This window comes from Lagenorhynchus albirostris, chromosome 1 (assembly GCF_949774975.1).
Source record: "Lagenorhynchus albirostris chromosome 1, mLagAlb1.1, whole genome shotgun sequence".
Taxonomy (NCBI): domain Eukaryota; kingdom Metazoa; phylum Chordata; class Mammalia; order Artiodactyla; family Delphinidae; genus Lagenorhynchus; species Lagenorhynchus albirostris.
Genome location: NC_083095.1, coordinates 2,792,705 through 2,807,197, shown reverse-complemented (window position 1 = coordinate 2,807,197; position 14,493 = coordinate 2,792,705). Strand labels below are relative to the sequence as shown.

General features: G+C 43.8%; 1 protein-coding gene and 1 non-coding gene across 3 annotated transcripts in view; both read left to right on the top strand.

Annotated features, from left to right (window-relative positions):
* Window positions 1-14,493, top strand: part of RCOR1 (REST corepressor 1) — a 113,232-nt gene that overhangs the window by 83,429 nt on the left and 15,310 nt on the right. For both annotated transcript variants that reach the window (XM_060156518.1, XM_060156606.1), the window contains exons 4-7: window positions 8,195-8,247; window positions 9,718-9,879; window positions 10,881-10,999; window positions 13,376-13,454. In XM_060156518.1, coding sequence (XP_060012501.1) covers window positions 8,195-8,247; window positions 9,718-9,879; window positions 10,881-10,999; window positions 13,376-13,454 — 413 coding nt within the window. The remainder of the gene's footprint in view (window positions 1-8,194; window positions 8,248-9,717; window positions 9,880-10,880; window positions 11,000-13,375; window positions 13,455-14,493) is intronic.
* TRNAR-CCU (transfer RNA arginine (anticodon CCU)) lies at window positions 6,831-6,903 on the top strand. Its single transcript has one exon. It is a non-coding gene; the product is annotated as a tRNA-Arg (tRNA).

The window sequence follows — 14,493 nt, the reverse complement described above, 5'->3', positions numbered from 1 at the left end:
CTGTTGTGGCCTCTCCCGTTGCGGAGCACAGGCTCCGGACGCGCAGGCTCAGCGGCCATGGCTCATGGGCCCAGCCGCTCCGCGGCATGCGGGATCCTCCCGGACCGGGGCACGAACCCGTGTCCCCTGCATCGGCAGGCGGACTCTCAACCACTGAGCCACCAGGGAAGCCCTTTTTCCCCCTCTTTTAATGTCAGGGAATGTTGCCTCAATTGAGGGAGATGCAGACCTTGTTGTGAGCATGGGTCCTTCCTTCAGCTCATGTACACAAAGCAAAGCACAGGACAGCAAACAAGATTATTCTGAGTGCACGGCTGCCTGCTGTGAGGGACTCAGTCATCAAGTAAGTTGACTTGGTGTGACAGAGATGCAAGAGGATAGTGTGTCACTGCGTTGATCTTACTCTTTAACGTAGACTTTGGGCATTTTTAAGGAAAAAGGTGGTTATTGTTTTGATTAGTCACAACTAAATGTCATTCATTCTAGTGATGATCAGTTTTTAAAATATGGGAGATTCTGCGTATGCCTTTCTGGAGAATACACAAATGTATGAATACTAGAGTAAAGGGTGAGGGATGCTCTTATCCTTTTCTTGGAAAAAATGTTTAATGCAGCACACAAAAAACGTTTAAATTTAACATTTAGATGTTTTAAAAATTACTCTTAAAATCTTAGCCCTGGAAGACATAAGGGTCAATCCATTCTTACGTGATGAGGAAACTGTGGCACAGAGTCAGGGGTAGGACTTTTTCAGAGTTGTGTACGTTGATCCTGGGTGGATTAGGTAGGAACGGATGCCAGAAGCTGAATTTCAGCGTGTATGGCTTAGTATTCATATTTCTTATTTCCACTTGATCAGATTGTCTATGAGACTGGGCTGGATTTTGTAGTATTTACTGGGGTGCCGGAGGGTGGGAGGAGCTTTTTCTCTAGAGTGGGATTTTAACAAAACTACATTACGAAATAGCATTGTCATGAAGAAGATGTGTTTCATCATTGACTAGGAAGGACTGGTTCATTACATTACATTGTGCTCTGGCTGAGACTCTGTGGCTTATTTCTTAAGCCCTCTATCCCCCACCTCAAGATATTCAGAGGGATCACTGAAATATTAGCTGTAGTAATGTTTGTGCCCACCAGGTGGCACAGTTGCTCTACCTAAATGATTTAAGCTCATTTTGATTCTCAGCGAGTTACAGTGATAATTCATTTCTTATTTAATAATAAAAAGAGGTACCACGATATTTGTTACCATATTCTTGAAGAAAACTTAGCATGCTCATTTTGAGTTACGAGAGAGAAATTGGTACCGTATTTCCTTTGCAGCACCTAAAGCTACTGTAAATGTTATGATGGTAAAAATTTTAAAAAGCTGTATTAAGGCTGTGGCTTTGTCCTCAGCACACCTTATGGTGTCAGCCTCTTGCTCTGCATAGACTATGCGAGATCACAAGGTATTCCAAATCGCTGCAGTATCTGGGGGAGGAAAGGGTGAGTTAAGGTTAAGGGGGCAGTTTTCATCTGCATTCTTCCCCTTTTTGCAATTGAATTTGAGATTCTTACTAATGGTACTGGGAGCATTTAGGTCATTGGGTTAAAACATGAATATAGAAACCAATGAAGCCTCGCAGGAGGCAGCCATTTGCCTGTTACCCTCAGTTTCTGTCCCTTCCTTCATCAGCCACAGTTCTGTTTTCTTAACTTCATTCAAACTGAATAGATCGTGTTGATGTGCCTTGCTCAGTTCTGTCTACCTTGGAGACTGTTCTTATCTGACATGCCCTTCTCTCCCCCCACCCCCCCCACCCCCCGTCTCCCTCACTCAAGAGATGGGATAGTGAACGGAGTTTTTAACGCCATGGGTCCTAGGGCCAGACACTCGGTGTACATGAGTCCTAGCACTGCTACTTACGAGCTGTGTGACCCTGCCCAAATGGTCTAACTTCTCTGCACCTCAGTTTCTTCGTTTGTCAATGGGAGTGATAATAGAATTATCGGAGAGGATTAAAAAGATAATCCTGGTAGAGAGCTTAGAGCAGTGGCCCGAACATAGTAAATTCTCAAATGTTAGTGACTCTTATTAGTATAGCTGTTGAATCTTTAGGAAGCTTTCCTTGAGTTATCATCATCGCCGTCACTAGTTACTGAGTATTTTGCATTCTCACATTATCCTGCATCTACTGTTATTTTGTGTATTTATGTTCTCCTCTGCCACCTGTGTGTTGTTTCAAGCTACTGCAGTAGATCATTTTTCTTTTGTATTTTGGCCTACTTAGTGCAGCGTTCAGTGCATAGTAAGGGTAGTTCAATAAACGTTTGACTGAGCCGTATGAATTTTGTACATTTTTTTGATGAATCTCACACATCCTACCTTTTAAAAAATAAATACGTTTACTTGTTTATTTATTTATTTATGGCCTCATTGGGTCTTCATTGCTGCCCACGGGTTCTCTCTCTAGTTGTGGCGAGCGGGGGCTACTCTTCATTGAGGTGCGCGGGCTTCTCATTGCGGTGGCTTCTCCCGTTGTGGAGCACGGGCTCTAGGCGCACAGGCTTCAGTAGTGTGGCACGGGCTCAGTAGTTGTGGCTTGTGGGCGTAGTTGCTCCGCAGCATGTGGGATCTTTCCAGACTAGGGCTCGAACCCGTGTCCCCTGCATTGGCAGGCGGATTCCTAACCACTGCACAACCAGGGAAGTCCCTCACACCTTCTACCTTTAAGTGATGTTACCCCGAAAACATAATTCATTCACCTATGCTTTCCATAATCGTAAGGTCTTGTCAAAAAAAGCCGTGGTTTGTATAGTCCGTGTACTTCTTAAAGGATCAGAGTGGTGCAGGTGTCTTTATCCATCATAATTTAAGATGAGACAGTTCTCCCTGGTTGTTCCTATAGGAGTTTTCAAGTTTTTAAAAACATTGCATTATTTCTTTTTAAATTGTTTTTAAAGCAGAGTACACTTAACTCTGTGTCTGATTCTTCTGCTGCTGACGACGGATTAGACTGTTAGCTAAGCTGCACAAGAAACACATGCTTCTGGCCTGTGCCCTGGGGAAGGCTGGTGGGTGCAGATGCCCGGGCCAGGGACCTTGGGATGTCCTGATCACAGCTCATTCAGTGACTCTGCCCGCAGTGGCTCCTCGCCCCAGATTGGGATGGACTCTGGTTAACCTTCAGTCTTCTACAGGCAAAGTCAAGATTACTGTTGCCAGATAAAAGAAAGTATTGGAAATGACCCCACGGACCCCGGCTTTCTTTGTCTCAGGCAGCTTGTACTTCTCTTGCTTCCCTTCCTGTTTCATCTTTTGTCCACAGACAAGGCAGTTGGGAGTGGATTTTGTTTTCTTAGGTTGAAAGCTCACTTTTGCTTAAGGAAAGCGCACAGGAGGTTTTGAAAAATGTACACTTTCCATTTTCTTCATGACCTACCCATAGTTCCTGGCAGGCTGTGTCAGGCAGGTGGTGGGGAGGGCATCGGGAGTCCAGAAACTGTGATGGGTGGCCATGCCCTCTGATGATGAAAGGGAACGAGGGCTGGGGACTATACAGGATGGGAAGGTAGTGAGAGACAAGCCCTGTCCGCAGCATTGTTTGTGCCAATGGCTGTATTCTGAATTAACTCTAGTCCGAAACATTGTGTGAGGAGGAGGGGAGAGGAGGGGTTCCTGCTGTGCTGTAGTTTTCAGTCAGGTGCTATAACCCAGCTTTTCCGGGGAGAGCAACTTCCTACGAAGGTTTAGGAAGTTGCTAAGGGTAACACAGTCTCAAATATGGGGCTTACTATGCGCCAGGCACCGCTAGCTGTGAACTCGTTTTATCAAGAGACAGAGCCAAGATCTGACCTGAGTCTTTCTTACCCCACACCTGACCTGTGCTGCCTTTCCTCCTCCCTGCCTCCCTCCCAACTTTCTTTCTTTTCTTTCTTCCTCCCTCTCCCTCTCCCCCTCCCCTCCCCCTCCCCTCCCCTCCCCCTCCCCTCCCCCTCCCCTCCCCTCCCCCTCCCCCTCCCCTCCCCCTCCCCTCCCCCTCCCCCTCCCCTCCCCTCCCCCTCCCCTCCCCTCCCCCTCCCCCCCTCCCCTCCCCCTCCCCCCTCCCCTCTCCCTCCCCCCCTCCCCTCCCCCTCCCCCCCTCCCCCTCCCCTCCCCCTCCCCTCCCCTCCCCCTCCCCCTCCCCTCCCCTCCCCCTCCCCCTCCCCTCCCCCTCCCCTCCCCTCCCCTCCCCCTCCCCTCCCCTCCCCCTCCCCCTCCCCTCCCCTCCCCTCCCCTCCCCTCCCCCTCCCCTCCCCTCCCCCTCCCCTCCCCCTCCTCCCCCTCCCCTCCCCTCCCCTCCCCCTCCCTCCCCCTCCCCCTCCCCCTCCCCCTCCTCCCCCTCCCCCTCCCCCTCCCTCCCTCTCCCCCTCCCTCCCTCCCTCCCTCCCTTCCTTTCTTTTTAAATTGAGGTACAGTTGATTTACAGTATTGTGTTAGTTTCAGGTGAACAGCAAAGTGATTCAGTTTTTTACATATATATATTTTTAGATTATTTTCCATTACAAGGTTATACAAGATATTGACTATAGTTCCCTGTGCTATACAGTAAATCTTTGTTGCCTATTTTATGTATAGTAGTTTGGATCTGTTAATCCCATACCCCTAATTTATCTACCCCTCCCCCTTTCCACTTTGGTAATAACCATAAGTATGAGTCTGTTTCTGTTTTGTATATAAATTGATTTGTATTATTTTTTAGATTCCATGGATGTGTGATGTCAGATATTGGTCTTTCTCTGTCCAACTTACTTCACTTAGTATGATAATCTCTAGGTCCATCCATGTTGCTGCAAATGGCAGTATTTCATCCTTTTTCATGGTTGAATAATACTCCATTGTATAAATACACCCCATCTTCTTAAGCCAGTCATCTGTTAATGAGCACTTGGGTTGTTCCCATGTCTTGGCTATTGTAAATAGTGCTGCTGTGAACATTGGGGTGCATATATCTTTTCCAGATATATGCCCAGGAGTGGGATTGCTGGATCATATGGTAGCTCAATTTTTAGTTTTTGTTTTTGTTTTGTTTTTTGCGGTACGCAGGCCTCTCACCGCTGTGGCCTCTCCCATTGCGGAGCACAGGCTCCGGACCCACAGGCTCAGTGGCCATGGCTCACGGGCCCAGCCGCTCCGCGGCATGTGGGATCTTCCCAGACCGGGGCACGAACCCGTGTACCCTGCCTCGGCAGGCGGACTCTCAACCACTGTGCCACCAGGGAAGCCCCTATTTTTAGTTTTTTAAGGAACCTCCATGCTGTTTTCCACAGTGGCTGCACCAGTTTACATTCCCACCAACAGTGTAGGAGGGTCCCCTTTTCTCAACACCCTGTCCAGCATTTGTTATCTGTAGGCTTTTTAATGATACGTGCTGCCTTTCAACTTGCTAGAAAAAGAACCGAAAATGTTGACATTGTACATATCACAGGTCCCCCAGCATTCATTCAGCAAATGTTTGTCTAACCTTTATTGGACATTGAGCAATGAAAAGAATGAAAAATTGTATTTTTGCTAGTGGGTATCAGATGGTAATTCTTTTACAAGTTGTAAGGCTCCCCATACATTAACTTATTTCATCACACCTTCAAGGCGCCTGGTAGACAGACCAGGTGACTTTACTTAAGTAGCTATGACAGCGTTCTTCCTTTGCTTTAGATTTGAGTCCGCAGGGTGGTCTTCAAGAAAACCTAAAAGATGTGTGACTTGAAAAGCCACCATATAAGAGCACCTTGCAGTTTACAATGTGGCAAATGTTACATTTACCCTTAGCTGCAGCAGCTGGAATCCACTGTGTTAGTCTGTTTTCCTGGCCCTACGACCAGCTAATTTTTGTGTTAAAACAAAAGAACAGATGAAAATAGAAAAAGCATCTAAAGAATGCTTTTGTTTCCCTTGTAATTTTTAAGGTAAATCTGGTAAGAGACAATGGGGACAGGTTTAATGGACCCTGTTACTGGTGTAGCAGATTCTGGTTTTGCCCCGAGAGCGAGAGCTGTGGGCAGGACAGGCTCTCGAGGGCCTCCTGCATCGCGTCCAGCCTGTGCATTATTTGCTTGAAGATCATTTGACTGACTGGTGATCACATGACTGAATGTGTGCACACGTCACACATTGCTTACTCAGCTAAGGTGAATAACAGCGTCTGGAAACCTGTATGCGCGCAGAGTTGAGATTATATAGCAGAAGTTTGAGGTTCGTTTATTGTTTGTTCACTAAATATTCATTAAAAGAAGGAACCCTTAAAGCAGACCTCCAGGGTTGACCCTCAGTTCACTGTACATTGTTTTTCTCTCTTCCTCTCTCACGTGTTCTTGACTTGAGCACATCTCATTACCTGGTCTTTGTCCTCTGACCTGCGGTCCAGCCCCGGGCTCTAGGTGCCGCTGGCAGCATCTAGGCACCTCTCAGAAGAGTTATCTCCGGCCAGGTGTGCACAGCCACCCGCTCTGCAGCCTTACTTTTTTGTTTGTTTGTTTGTTTGTTTTTGCTGTACGCAGGCCTCTCACTGTTGTGGCCTCGAGCACAGGCTCCGGATGCGCAGGCTCAGCGGCCATGGCTCACGGGCCCAGCCGCTCCGCGGCATGTGGGATCTTCCTGGACCGGGGCACGAACCCGTGTCCCCTGCATCGGCAGGCGGACTCTCAACCACTGTGCCACCAGGGAAGCCCTTTTTTTCTTTTTTTTTTTTTTGAACGTTTGAGCATTTTTCTCTTATTTGGCATAATCTACCCTATTGTGAAGTAAAACAAGGGACACACTTCAGAATATTTACGCCCCCATTTTAAAAATCAGCAGTTGCGGGACTTCCCTGGTGGTGCAGTGGTTAAGACTCTGCACTCCTCATGCAGGGGGTCCAGGTTCAATCCCTGGTCAGGGAGCTAGATCCCACATGCATGCCGCAACTAAGAGTTTGCATGCCACAACTAAGGAGCACACTGGCAGCAACCAAGGAGCCCATGTGCCTAAGACCTGGCACAACAAAATGAATGAATGAATGAATATTTTAAAAATAAATAAAAATCACCAGTGTCAACTTTTGGAACAAACAAGGGCCTTTATCATTCACTGACTCTCAGGTAAATTGGAATTTTACTCTCTTCTGAGTGGAGTAACCAGTCAGTTTGTGAGTATTTTAGATGTAAAAAAGAAAATAGAAAATTAGTGTCTTAATTGACTCTTGTCAGTGGAAAAAATTTTCCCCTTATATTAGAATATATGCTAATGAGTTTGAATTCTTTTTCAAAATTGATTTCTTTTTCCTAGTTAGTTGTCAGTTATACCAAAATTAGGAAGGATGGTTGTGATAGAATTGAATAGCATTCTGAAACTTAGAAGCACTGACTTTTATTAGGTGTGTGCTGTAACACTCAGCCTTATTTTCTCAACTCTAAGTCTGGTCATTGCACCTGGAGAGTGAGTTTTGAGGGAAGGGCAATAAGGGCTAGTAGGATTTAGTGTTTGTTTCATACAATTCTGTGCTATTTGATTTTCAAGCTTGTATTATTTTTGTAGTTTATGAAGAAAAGTCATACATGAATAAAGAAGTGCTGTTGATTGGTAGTCTCGTATTTTTCTGGAAGAAAGGCTAGAAAGCGTGGAGAGGGGGGAGGTTTGTCACTGGGGGTGGCAGCCTCTGGGGCTTGAGGCTGTTAGTTTTCCTGGGTGTCTCCTTAGTGCTTGAGAGCTGGCATTAGCCCCCTTGTTTGGGAGTTGGAGAGCAAATACTAGGCGGTGGTGCATGTAATTTATCTCAGATTTTTTTTAACATAAAAGTGGGTTGCTTGTTCTTCAACCTCAGCTTAGACTTAAAAGCAAACCCCTATTTAATATTTCTTTTTATTTCTAAATAATTATTTTTCAAAGTACCAAAGTAATATTTATCATAGAAAATTTAAGTAGAACCTTGTTTAAAACAAAAACAGAATTATAATCTCACCATCCAGAAATAAGTACTGTGAGTATTTTTTCAGCCATTTCTCTGTGGGATTTATATATGTAAGACCCATAATGAGATCATATTATTCAGCTCTATTTTGTTCCTGTCTAGTCTTTATTTTTGTTCTTGTGCATGGCCGGCCTGAAATACATATACGTCAATGTCAATTCTGGTGCCCGTAGACTACGCCCTGTCCCTCAGTTTGTTTACCGGCCTCTTGTCTTCTTTTTCAGTGGATGAATACATTGCCATTGCCAAAGAGAAGCATGGGTACAACATGGAACAGGTAATGGCATGGTTTTCTTTTGTTGTTACAAATGGGGTTTATAGTTGACCTGTTAATTTTTTTCTATTCTCTGTGTTCGGTAGCATTGTTTGCTCATTAGCCTTTCTTTGTAGTCACTAGCAGTATTATACAAGGCTCTAGTTCCCTTTTTTACTGCTTGAGATGAGTGGTAGAAGACCCTTTGATTGGAAAAGCATGTATGTGTTCCTGCCAGTCTGCACTGTTTAGGGGAGCAGTGGCTCTTAGGTGCTGGATACTTGGGCATAATGCTTTCGTATTTGAATATGGGATTTGTTTATCATTCTTGTGGTTGTGTGATGGTTTTTTTCCTGACTCATGGTGTCACACTCAAACCTACTCAAACCTGTTTTAATATTAATTGCTTTGAATCACTTTCTGGTTGTAAAATTTGACTAAGGTTTTTAAAAAATTGTTTGGAGCCAATTAATGAGAAATCCACAAGATTAATTTTTCTCCCAAAGTGTGATGATATCTTATTTCAGCCTTATTTCTAATTACGATTCTTTTAGGTAATCACATTAAATTGGATTAGTGCTTTCCTTTGTACTGATCTAGATTTTACAGCCTGTAAATTACCAAAATTTTTCATTTACCCTAATGCCTGAGGATACCACTGATTCTGGTTATATAGACTTGGACCCTTTCTTTTAGCCTTGGCCTTACTTTTAGTCATTCTACCCTGGTAGAACTGTCAGGAAAACCAATTACAATAAAGTAGTTTCAGAATCTTTCAAAGCAAGAAGTGTATGCTTCTCTTTCTCCAAACCCTACTTATGAACTTCACAAAGCTCCTCAGAAAATCGATTTTTTTTCTATTTAGAAAGTGTAATTATTATTGGATGATTGCTGATTACACTTGTATGAATTTTTAAGGATTTTGGTCTTCAAAAGTATGATCATTTCCACTTTAAAATTGACATACAGGGAGTTTTCTTTGGAAAGTATTCCTGAATTCTCTTGTTTCTAATTTGTTCCTTACCCATTTGTACTTTTTTTCCTTTCTGAGCTGGAGAAAACTCTTTAGATTTGAAATTTTTTGGCAAAAGAATAACAAACAATTGTGTGCTTTTTGAGTTACTTTCTCCTTCATATCCAGTGGCTTTAGAGTGTGACCCTGTACGAGCACAGATTCCAGAGTCCCACTGCTTCTGCTGTTTACTAGCTGTGACCATTGGCAAGTTACTGAATTTCTCAGGGCCTCCATATTCCAACTTGAGAATTGAGAATAATGGAACTTATCTCATAGGGCTCGAGACAAATGAGTTAGTGTACAGAAGGGCACGGATCAGCGTCTGCCACTTAGCAGTGTATGTGGGTCCGCCATTTGTGCATTTGTCTGGGTATGAAGAAATACTTGCTCTTCTTGTGCCAGCCTCATTTCCACTTTAATGTTTCAGTCATGTCAGTCGTGTTGTTGGTCTAAAAATTTCACTGATACTGTTTTTCTAGGCTCTTGGGATGCTCTTTTGGCATAAGCATAATATTGAAAAATCATTGGCTGATTTGCCCAACTTTACCCCCTTCCCAGATGAGTGGACTGTGGAAGATAAAGTCTTATTTGAGCAAGCCTTTAGTTTTCACGGGAAAACTTTTCATAGAATCCAACAAATGGTGAGTAGGTGAGACCATTCACTGTGTGCCTCCCCAACCCCCCCCCGCCCCACAATGTACCTGAGGGGTAGGGCTGTCATCCTCGAGCATGAGTGTTCCCGTTCTTAATAAAGCGGCTCACTGCAAGCTGCTGGGTGCGTGAGCGGCTTCACATTACAAGAGTGAGCTATTCCCTAGCACCTCCCAGCTTGACAGCTGTACCTCAGCCCACCCCACCCCACCCCTCTTGTCGGGACGACCCTGAGTGTCCTTTTTTTTTTTTTGGCTGCATTGGGTCTTCATTGCTGCACGCGGGCTTTCTCTCTAGTTGCAGCGAGCAGGGGCTCCTCTTCGTTACAGTGCGCGGGCTTCTCATTTTGCAGTGGCTTCTCTTGTTGTAGAGCACGGGCTCTAGGTGCGCGGGCTTCAGTAGTTGCGGCGCGTGGGCTCAGTAGTTGCGGTGCGCGAGCTTAGTTGCTCCGTGGCATGTGGGATCTTCCTGGACCAGGGATTGAACCCATGTCCCCTGCATTGGCAGGTGGATTCTTAACCACTGTGCCACCTGGGAAGTCCCCCCAGAGTGTTCTGATAGAAAGGGTCTCTGATGGTGGATGAGGCCAAACATCATGGGGCCCCTGTCTCCCTGGGGAGTTTTGCTGACCTGTCACTTCTAGAAAGGTATTTGGTGGACTCCTACTGTGAAAGCTTACTGACAGTTACATTAGTGTTAAAATGAATTTTTAAAAAAATAACCTAGAAGTTATGTTAGAAGCTGTAGTCATGTGAAAACTCTGATTCATCTTAAGCTGACTGCAGTCTTTCATGGGCTAAGTTTCACTTACAGTCAAACTTCAGTAATTTGAAAATGTATCGATGAGAGTTCTTCTGTGAATTCAGGGAAAAATGGCTGTGACTTAGGACATTTCTGAATACATGAGAGTGATCCTTATGAAATATATCTACACACATTTGATTTTTAAAGATTAGCTTTAAATCTAAGCCAACTCGTTTTTTATATTTAGCTTCCTGATAAATCTATAGCAAGCCTGGTGAAATTTTACTACTCCTGGAAGAAGACGAGGACTAAAACCAGCGTGATGGATCGCCACGCTCGGAAACAGAAACGGGAGCGGGAGGAAAGGTCAGTATGCACGCCGGGTGGTGTCTCAGCCCTTTGGAGATCTTTGCACCGGCATTTCTAAGAGCTGGTGGGTACACAAAGGAAAGGTAGCGGGACCGGATTTCCCCCAGTTCCTTCCTGTTGGAACCAGAACATACACAAATATCCTTCAAGCTCCATGCTCATGAGCTGTGTTAATGCATGAGTGCTACCTTCTAAAGGTGTCTTTTCTCACCGCTCTGCAGTCAGCACACTTTGTTCTGAATGAGTGAACTTTCCAACACATTCCTTTGTGCCCCTTAAGGGTGTCTTCTTTTAGTAAAAAGGAATCTCTTCTTATGTTGAAATTTACTTGGTGTGCTTCTGCAGGATTCAGTTGACGTTTTTATGTTTGGTATGTTAAAATCTACAGTTTAGATTTCCTTCTTCCTTTTTTTACCATCCATTTTGTGTATGTGAGTGAGTGAGAGGGGAACATTTTATGACTTCTTAATAAGGAGGTTAGTTTTAAGGACAGCTTAGTGCATAGGACGCACCTTAACCATCACGCCCTCAGCCTTACATACAGCAGAGTCAGGGAAGCGGCCTTTGCTCACCCGCAGAAGTGGGTTCTGGTCTCAACTGAAGGGTCTGCTGATGGTCTCACAGGCAGGTTGGGTCAATGCACTCCTTTGCAGGCCTCTGTTTCCTCAGCTCTAAAATGAAGATGCTTCAGGTCTAGAAGGCAGCACACAAACATAGTGGGTTTTATGGTAGTGGGAACATAGGTGGCTTTTAAAAATTATATTTTCTATAATATATTATTTTTATAAATTAACAATACAGAATAAAATGAAGAAGTATAAACTATATGATCTCTGTGGCCCTGTGTTAGGAGAGTATCTTATGATTTCAAATGAAAGAGAATAACCTGTGGGGACAGACTGAGAATTATCACTTTTGGAGACACCTGCGAAGCTCTTTCCAACCATAAGATTCTATAAAATTGTTGACCTTGACACATCTGCATATTTCTTAGTTTGCAACATACATAACTAGTGGGTCTATTTATGGATCAGTACTCTTTGTGACCAAAGAAAAGTAGCAAACTCTACTGAATTTGTTTTTAGTGTTATAGCAATTTTTGATTAAAATTCCTTGTTTCCTTTATATGTTAGGTCTAGTTTACTGTTTATAAACTAAGTCTGTTACTACAAACAAGTGTGGTTTACTAAGCTGAAATCAGAATTAAATTAAAAAAAAAGAAGATTGGGATTTGTTATCCTTGAGGATGAAGCGATAAGGGCATTGTTCTCACTTTGCATCTGCACAAGGGTGCTCCTACCTTCCCGGTGCACCTTCACACCGTCAGGATGCAAACAGAGGAGGGGCACCCTGGCCATGGCAGAAGCACCTGAGAGATTGTTGTCTTTCTAACGGGACCTCCCTGTGAAAGGAACGGCAGGGCCTGGGAAAATTCCCTCCACCCCTGGCTCTTTCTCCTCTCAGACATGCTTTCCTCAGCCAGAACTTCTTACCACTGTGGGCCTTGGGGGTGGGTTGGGGGAGAAGGAGAGCACCGTGGGTGCGTCACCTGGGATGGGCTCCTGAGACACAGTGGGTGTTGACATTTGAAACCCTGAGTGTTCTGCTGCCACCACTGCTCAGCTGGCTTTAGCTGCAGGCAGACTGGGGCAGGCTGCCTGGCTTCTGTGAGCCTTCACTTTCACATTTTTTTTAAGCAAAAGGAGGCGGACTCTCAACCACTGTGCCACCAGGGAAGCCCTTTTTTTTCTTTTTAAGTAAGAAATACTGCATGGAAGGATATAAACAAAAGCATGCACCATATCAATGCGAGCGTTCTTTTTTTTTTTTTTTTTTTTTTGCGAGCGTTCTCTTTAAAATTAACTTAAAATACCAGTTATTCGAGCCACCAAAAAGCCTCTCCCATTCTCAGACTTGTGTAGTTGTGAGTAGACAGGTGGGACTCGAACATGGATTTTTACTTGTTGGTGAATTTATTCCCAATACAATAGGCTTTATTCCTGAATAATTTCTCAGTTATATCTAATGATCATGTCCTGGTCCTCCATTAGCTACTTATGGAGAATTAAAGTAAATGTCTTAAATTTGACATTTTTAGTTGAGAGAAAACACTTTACAAATAATAAAGCGACAATGTTTTAGGCCTGGTTTGGGAGTTAGAAACCCATTTAATAGCTTTTTTAATCATTTAGACTAAAAGAGCTATGGAATTGGTATTTCATTTGAATTGTAAAAATGTATTTATCTCAGCATTCTGAAAACATATACTAATTTTGTATTACATCTGTCATTAAATCAATATATTGCTTATATTTGTGTATTAAATAGAATTAGTACAAAATAATCTTTCAGTAACTTGTTTTTGTCTTCCAGTGAGGATGAACTGGAAGAAACAAATGGAAATAATGCCATTGACATTGAGATTGATCAAAACAAGGAAAGCAAAAAGGAGGTATTTTTTTCCCCCAGTACTGTTAAGACAAATAAATTTCATTACTAGTTTCATAAGTAAAACATTCCTTTTTCTCATTCTACTTAATATATTAAGTGCTGTGTACAAGGCATCATGGTGTGGCTTTGTAAACAATACTAACTTTGCTTTGTAGAACTTAGAATTTTGTTTGCTAAGAAATACGAGAAAGGAAGCCTTAACGGAAAAAATGGCATCAACGAGGAAAGTTTTTATGTAGGGAAACAGTTCTCACTGCCTTCTTGCCTGGGCCCTTCGCTCAGCAGGTTACATAGGGGCCTTGTTAGGACCGGGCTCGAGCTCGGCCCCTCCTCGGCTCTGGTGGCCGCCTTCCTTCTGTATCTGCCCGGGGCCTGCACCCTCTGGGTCATGGTGAAGTTTTAATCTCTCAAGTTTTAAAAATCATTACGCCAAAGGTTTATAGTCTCTGGATCCAAGAGGTCCACGAATCCCTACAATTATACATGACTTTGGGGGGGTATATCTATAACATTTACTTATTGTAAATTGTCCACTGAGAACAGTGGGGTGTCTGGACGGTCTTAGCCTTTTGAAATGGGGGTTAGAGTCTTGCATTATTTTGCCCATTCATAAAAATTGAATAAAGCATATGTGGGGTCCCCGAGGGCCTCCGGGTAGACCAGAGTTCTGTGGCCTAGTTGGGGACCCCCACGGTACAGAGCTGCCTGCAGCAGTTCCCTGATGGGTGCCACCACCACAGCTGAGGAAAGAGGGCCTCAGCCCATTGGTGCCCATCAGCCCCTCATTCAGGGTGGAGTACGGAATCCCAGCATGGGCATGACTTTTACATGTGTTCACATAAGTGTTTTTCTAAAGACAGAGTCTGTAGTTTCAGTAAAATCTGAAAAGGTTTTCTATCTCAAAAGGTACTAAAGTATGAGAAAAACGAAAGGGTCTAGACATACCTAAACTTTAAAATTACACCAATAATATATGATTTTGTAGACATGTAGGAAATACAGCTAAACAAAAGGGAAAAATGAAAATGATTTATCATTTC